At 37.7% G+C, this 7,722-nt stretch overlaps 1 protein-coding gene across 1 annotated transcript; it reads left to right on the top strand.

The window, feature by feature from the left end:
- The first annotated feature begins 734 nt into the window (after nucleotides 1–734).
- Nucleotides 735–1,640, top strand: LOC130829358 (olfactory receptor 52B4-like). Its single transcript, XM_057695787.1, has one exon. It carries the CDS (start codon nucleotides 735–737, stop codon nucleotides 1,638–1,640), a length of 906 nt encoding a protein of 301 aa, XP_057551770.1.
- Nucleotides 1,641–7,722: the final 6,082 nt, after the last annotated feature.

Raw genomic sequence — 7,722 nt, 5'->3', positions numbered from 1 at the left:
TTGGCATCAAGCAGATGCACAACAGACATTAGTTTAATTCCTCTGTGATGATTATGTTCAGATTCAGTTTATTCATTGGCCATTTAGAATTCTGTGTCTTTAGTCAATTACTGTTCCAGTAAACTTCCACAGGAAATTTTAAAAGTAGAGTAATTGTTCTAAAATAATAAGTTCAAAACATCTAATGGCTGCTCCCCATGTAAATGATGGAGTCTGAGTGTGAAGCTGTGATCAAGGTCCTTCATAATCTGGAAAAATCTGCCTGTACAACCCTTCCCCTGCCATCTCTAGCATTCCTCATGCATAAGCCACCCTCGGCTGAAAATGCTTCAAGAATGCAAATATTTTTCATGGTGATTCCCTGTTTTCATTCTTCACCTTATGATGAACTACTCAATCTCAAGTTCAAATATCCTCTGTTACTCCCTTCCAGACACACACACAGTTTTTCTTTCTACCTTCTGAACCATCTATTTGTAGGAGAAGACATATAATAATATCTTTTAATTGCATTAGTTGAAAACCTCTGTATCTTTTCACTAGAGTGTCACTTATTAAGGGCAGAGAATATATCTTCTTCTCCTTTGTATCTTATTATTTGCATGTTGAAAGAATATGGAGAGTATAGATATGCCAAAATCTCCTGGTGACTTCAAAAAGAATATCACTAGAAAATCTGTGTTTTCTCCTTTCTCTTTGAATAAGAAGTGATGTCTCTGGTGGTATCTCTAGGCATGACAACCTTAAACCACATTGGTGTGAGCCACACAGTCTTCCACTTGCTGGGCATCCCTGGCCTGGAGGACCAGCACCTGTGGATCTCCATCCCCTTCTTCATTTCCTATGTCATCACCCTGCTTGGGAACAGCCTGCTCACCTTCATCATCCTCACAAAGCGCAGCCTCCATGAACCCATGTACCTCTTCCTCTGCATGCTGGCCGGAGCAGACCTTGTCCTCTCCACGTGCACAGTACCGCAGGCCTTGGCCATCTTCTGGTTCCGTGCTGGGGAGATTTCTCTGAATCGCTGTATCACTCAGGTTTTTTTCTTCTCTTTCACTTTCATGTCTGAGTCAGGGATCTTGCTGGTGATGGCATTTGACCGCTGCATTGCCATATGCTACCCACTGAGGTACACCACTATTCTTACACATAAACTGATTGGGAAAATTGGTGTTACCATCTTTATGCGAAGTTATTGTGCAATTTTCCCCATGGTATTTCTTTTGAAAAGATTGACTTTCTGCCAAAATAATGTCATTCCACACACCTTTTGTGAACACATTGGCTTGGCCAAATATGATTGTAATGACATTCGAGTGAACATCTGGTATGGATTTTTTGTTCTAATGTCAACAGTGGTCTTAGATGCCCTGTTAATTTTGGTTTCCTATGTGCTGATTCTCCATGCTGTCTTCCACATGCCTTCCCAAGATGCTCGTCACAAAGCTCTCAACACGTGTGGCTCCCATGTCTGCATCATCATCCTCTTTTATGGGCCTGGAATCTTCACAACCCTTACTCAGAGGTTTGGCCAGAACATTCCACCTCATATCCACATCTTGTTGGCTAATGTGTGCATTCTGGCTCCACCTATGCTGAATCCCATCATTTATGGGATCAAGACCAAGCACATCTGAGAGCAGGTGGCTCACATGTTTTTTCCGAAGCAGAAATAACTTTGGAGGAGGGGCAAAGTTTGTAGCATCTCTAGCTATCAATGGTGGGTGGCAGTGGTCAGCTGAAACACAGAAATAGCAAAGCAAAATTTGTCTGTGGGGGATGTTTGTCAGTGAGTTCCTAGCAGTTATATCTTCCTTTGGCAAAACAACCTCAGAAAGCTTTGTCATGTTCAACTGGCCAAATTACCTTCTGCAAAGAACCTGAGACAATTGGATTCTTTTTTGTTTTTCATCATGCATCATTTTTAACACTAGTCTGATAATAGAAAATAGATAAATAAGTACTGTGCTCTGGCCTGAAAATTTGATTAACTATTTCTAGTTTAGTTTCTCAATCTCTGAGACATCTTGTGATATCTGGACAATCACATACAAATCTCTGTTCCTTTATTTTCTTTGTTCTAGGTAAATGACACTCAGAATCAGTGATTCCTAAGGTTTGCAGTTATTTCTATTATATTATAATGTGTATCTTATCTTTTATGTCTGTTATAAGGGAATGAAAATGAAATGTATGATTCATGTGTTACAGATGAACACTTAAAGAGCCTGTGGCTGATCACTCCTGTGCTGGAAAAAGACTTATGTGTTTCTGATGGGGTGGCATATGCTGGGAGAATCCTGAGGAAGGGGACTCCCCCAAATCTATGTCAGGCCATGTTCTTCAATGATCTCCTCCTCAGCAGGGCATCTAAGGTCTTTGCTCTCCTGGTTCCTGGCCTCCTTTATAGCAGCACTTCCCATATCACCTTACAAGCAACCTGAGCTTCAGACACACTAGGCTATTAACACCTCATGTTTTCCAGGCCATAGGTGTCTCAGTTTTATCTTGGGATAACCTCCATTGACTTGTTGAAAAGCTTTTTTTTCTCCTTTTTTTTTTTTTAAATAAAAAAACCAGATTCTCACTTCCTCTTCTCTGTGACACTTTCTCTAATCAATTCCTCCTTGATGAATTGTTTAGTTGATAGTACCTCTTTGAGAAAAACAGTGTATTGTCCACATTTTAAAAATATCTCTGTCTCTCTATGTACTATATATACGAGGTTGAGTCAAAAACTATCCACACTCCGGTTATTATTAAAACTTCTTTTGGCCGCACTGTGCAGTGTGGATAATTTTTGACTCACCTTCATAGTATTGATCATGGTACATACAAGCATCTGGAAACTACTCTTCTCACCTATCAATATATAGCTGATATTGTTCATTTTTAATATTACAGATCTACTTGATATATTTCTGCATATATATCATCTTTCATTGCAGAGTTTTACCATAATTTATGCGTAGTTCATCAAGGCTGCTTCTTTTAAGCCCTTCTTCCGTGTCTTTATGGTTGTTTATCTACAGGTGTAAGCTCAATTTTATTTATTTCTTCAGTGTACAGATCAGATTATTTTCTAAATCAATTATTTTTAAATATAATCTTTTAATATAAGATATGGAATGTAAGGCTATGTAAGACAATTGGAAAACAACAAAAATACCAAGAATAACTGCCCTATTCAGGTGAAAATTACTGAAAATCTTTTGGTGCAATGCCCAATATTTTTTGTTCCTTTATATTTCCCTAATTGAGATCAAACTATGTAAAATCTTGAAATCTTGGGTTTCACTACATATATCATAAAATAAACATATATCCATTATTAAAAATTGTAATTTCTGAAACTTGCATAATATTCTGTAGTAATATTTTCATTATTATTAAGTGTTTGAGTTTTGCCTTACAATGTAACTGTTATAAATAGGTCTGCTATAAATATCTTTGTAGATAAAATTACTCTGATTTTTTTTTTATAAATTTATTTATTGGCTGCATTGGGTCTTTGTTGCTGCACACAGGCTTTCCCTTGTTGCAGCTAGTGGGGGATACTCTTCATCGTGGTGTGTGGGCTCCTCATTGAGGTGGCTTCTCTAGTTGCCGAGCATGGGCTCTAGGGGCAAGGGCTTCAGTAGTTGTGGCACATGGGCTCAATAGTTGTGGTGCATGAGCTTATTGCTCCATGGCTTGTGGGATCTTCCTGGAGCAGGGATTAATCCCGTGTCCTCTGCATTGGCAGGCGATTATTATTATTATTTTTTAAAGCTCTTTATTGGAATATATTTGCTTTACACTCTTGTACCAGTTTTTGAGGTACACCAAAGTGAATCAGCTGTATTTATACATATATCCCCATATCCCCTCCCTCCCGCGACTCCCTCCCCTTCTCCCTGTCCCGGCCCTCTAAGGAAAAACCCATCATCAAGTTGTTCTCCTTTTGTTATACAGCAACTTCCCACTAGCTATCTATTTTATTTTATTTTATTTTATTTTATTTTATTTTTTTTTTTGGCACACGGGCTTAGTTGCTCCGCGGCATGTGGGATCTTCCTGGAGCTGGGATCGAACCCGTGATCTCTGCATTGGCAGGCAGATTCTTAACCACTGCGCCACCTAGGAAGCCCCCCACTAGCTATCTATTTTACAGTTGGTAGTGTAAACATGTCTATGCTACTCTCTCACTTCGTCTCAGCTTCCCCTTCGCCCCCCACCCCAGCCCCGTGTCCTCAAGTCCATTCTCTACAACTGTATCTCCACTCTTGCCCTGTCACTGTGTTCATCAGTACCATTTCTTCAGATTCCGTATATATGGGTTAGCATACGGTATTTGTCTTTCTCTTTCTGGCTTCATTCACTCTGTATGACAGTCTCTAGGTCCATCCACCTCATCACATATAGTTCAATTTCATTCCTTTTTATGGCTGAGTAATATTCCATTGTATATATGTGCCACATCTTCTTTATCCATTCATCTGCTGATGGGCATTTAGGTTGCTTCCATGTCCTGGCTATTGTAAATAGTGCTGCAATGAACATTATGGTACATGTTTCTCTTAGGATTATGATTTTCTCTGGGTATATGCCCAGTAGTGGAATTACTGGGTCATATGGTAGTTCCATTTTTATTTTTTTAAGGAATCTCCAAACTATTTTCCATAGTAGCTGTACCAGCTTACATTCCCACCAACAGTGCAGGAGAGTTCCCTCTTCTCCACACCCTCTCCAACACTTATTGTTTCTAGATGTTTTGATGATGTCCATTCTGACTGGTGAGGTGATACCTCACTGTGGCTTTAACTTGTATTTCTCTAATGATTAGTGATGTTGAGCATTTTTTCATGTGTTTGTTAGCCATCTGCATGTCTTCTTTGGAGAAATGTCTATTTAGGTCTTCTGCCCATTTGTGCATTGGTTTATTTGCTTTTTTGGCATTAAGCTGCATGAACTGCTTGTATATTTTGGAGATTAATCCTTTGTCCATTGCTTCACTGGCAAATATTTTCTCCCATTCTGAGGGTTGCCTTCTTGTCTTGTTTATGGTTTCTTTCGCTGTGCAAAAGCTTTTGTTTCATTAGGTCCCATTTGTTTATTCTTGATTTTATTTCCATGATTCTAGGAGGTGGGTCAAAAAGGATCTTGCTTTGATGTATGTCGTAGAGTGTTCTGCCTATGTTTTCCTCTAAGAGTTTTATAGTGTCTCATCTCACATTTAACTCTTTAATCCATTTTGAGTTTATTTTTGTGTATGGTGTTAGGAAGTGTTCTAATTTCATTCTTTTATGTGTAGCTGTCCAATTTTCCCAGCACCACTTATTGAAGAGGCTGTCTTTTTTCCATTGTATATTCTTGCCTCCTTTGTCAAAGATAAGGTGCCCATATGTGCTTGGGTTTATCTCTGGGTTCTCTATTCTGTTCCATTGACCTTTCTGTTTTTGTGCCAGTACCATACTGTCTTGATCACTGTGGCCTTGTATAGTTTGAAGTCAGGAAGCCTGATTCCATCAACTCCATTTTTCCTTCTCAAGATTGCTTTGGTTATTCAGGGTCTTTTGTGTTTCCATACAAATCGTAAGATTTCTTGTTCTAGTTCTGTGAAAAATGCCATTGGTAATTTGATCGGGATTGCATTGAATCTGTAAATTGCTTTAGGTAAGATAGTCATTTTCACAATATTGATTCTTCCATTCCAAGAACATGGTATGTCCCTCCATCTGTTTGTATTGTCTTTGATTTCTTTCATCAGTGTCTTATAGTTTTCTGCATACAGGTCTTTTGCCTCCTTATGCAGGTTTATTCCTAGGTATTTTATTCTTTTGGTTGCATTGGTAAATGGGAGAGTTTTCTTAATTTCTCTTTGTGATCTTTCGTTGTTAGTGTATAGGAATGCAAGAGATTTCTGTGCATTAATTTTGTACCCTGCTACTTTACTAAATTCATCGATTAGTGCTAGCAGTTTTCTGGTAGAGTCTTTAGGGTTTTCTATGTATAATATCATGTCATCTGCAAAGAGTGACAGTTTTACTTTTTCCTTTCCAATTTGGATTCCTTTGATTTCTTTTTCTTCTCTGATCGCTGTGGCTAAAACTTCCAAAACTATATTGAATAATAATGGTGAGAGTGGACACCCCTGTCTTATTCCTGTCCTTAGAGGGAATGCTTTTAGGTTTTCACCATTTAGAATGATGTTGGCTGTGGGTTTGTCATATATGGCTTTTATTATGTTGAGGTAATTTCCTTCTGTGCCCATTTTCTGGAGAGTTTTTTATCATAATGAATATTGAATTTCATTAAAAGCTTTTTCTGCATCTATTGAGATAATCATATGGTTTTTATCCTTCAGTTTGTTAATATGGTGTATCACATTGATTGATTTGCATATATTGAAGAATCCTTGCATTTCAGGGATGAACCCCACTTGATCATGGTGTATGATCTTTTTAATATGCTGTTGGATTCTGTTAGCTAGTATTTTGTTGAGGATTTTTGCAGCTGTATTCATCATTGATATTTGCATGTAATGTCCTTTTTTTGTGACATCTTTGTCTGGTTTTGGTATCAGGGTGATGGTGGCCTTGTAGAATGAGTTTGGGAGTGTTCCTCCTTCTGCTCTAATTTGGAAGAGTTTGAGAAGGATAGGTGTTAGCTCTTCTCTAAATGTTTGACAGAATTTGCCTGTGACTCCATCTGGCCCTGGGCTTTTGTTTGTTGGGAGATTTTTAATCACAGTCTCAATTTCAGGGCTTGTGATTGGTCTGTTCATATTTTCTATTTCTTCCTGGTTCAGTCTTGGAGGATTGTACTTTTCTAAGAATTTATCCATTTCTTCCAGGTTATACAATTTATTGGCATATAGTTGCTTGTAGTAGTCGCCCACGATCTTTTGTATTTCTGCACTTTTAGTTGTTACTTCTCCTTTTTCATTTCTAATTCTGTTGATTTGTGTCTTCTCTCTTTTTTTCCTGATGAGTCTGGCTAATGATATATAAGTTTGTTTATCTTCTCAAAGAACCAGCTTTTAGTTTTGTTGATCTTTGCTATTGTTTCCTTCATTTCTTTTTCATTTATTTCTGATCTGATCTTTATGGTTTCTTTCCTTCTGCTCACTTTGGGGTTTTGTTGTTCTTCTTTCTCTGATTGCTTTAGGTGTAAGGTTAAGTTGTTTATTCGATATTTTTCTTGTTTCTTGAGGTAGTACTATATTGCTGTAAACTTCCCTCTTAGAACTGCTTTTGGTGCGTCCCATAGGTTTTGGGTTGTTGTGTTTTCATTGCCATGTGTTTCTAGGTATTTTTTGATTTCCTCTTTGATTTCTTTAGTGATTTCTTGGTTGTTTAATAGCGTATTGTTTAGTTTCCATATGTTTGTATTTTTTACAGTTTTTTTCCTGTAATTGATATCTAGTCTTATGGCATTGTGGTCAGAGAAAATGCTTGATACGATTTCAATTTTTTTGAATTTACTGAGGCGTGATTTGTGACCCAAGATTTGATCTATCCTGGAGAATGTTCCTTGTGCACTTAAGAAGAAAGTGTATTCTGTAGTTTTTGGATGGAATGTCCTATAAATATCAATTAAGTTGAGATGGTCTAATGTGTCATTTAAAGCTTGTGTGTCCTTATTTATTTTCTGTTTGGATGATCTGTCCACTGATGTTCGTGGGGTGTTCAAGTCTCCTACTATTATTTTATTACTGTCAATTTCCCCTTTTATGGC

This window comes from Hippopotamus amphibius, chromosome 9 (genome assembly GCF_030028045.1).
Source record: "Hippopotamus amphibius kiboko isolate mHipAmp2 chromosome 9, mHipAmp2.hap2, whole genome shotgun sequence".
NCBI classification, from domain to species: domain Eukaryota; kingdom Metazoa; phylum Chordata; class Mammalia; order Artiodactyla; family Hippopotamidae; genus Hippopotamus; species Hippopotamus amphibius.
The sequence above is the reverse complement of the archived record's forward strand: the minus strand, read 5'-3'. Positions and strand labels throughout refer to the sequence as shown.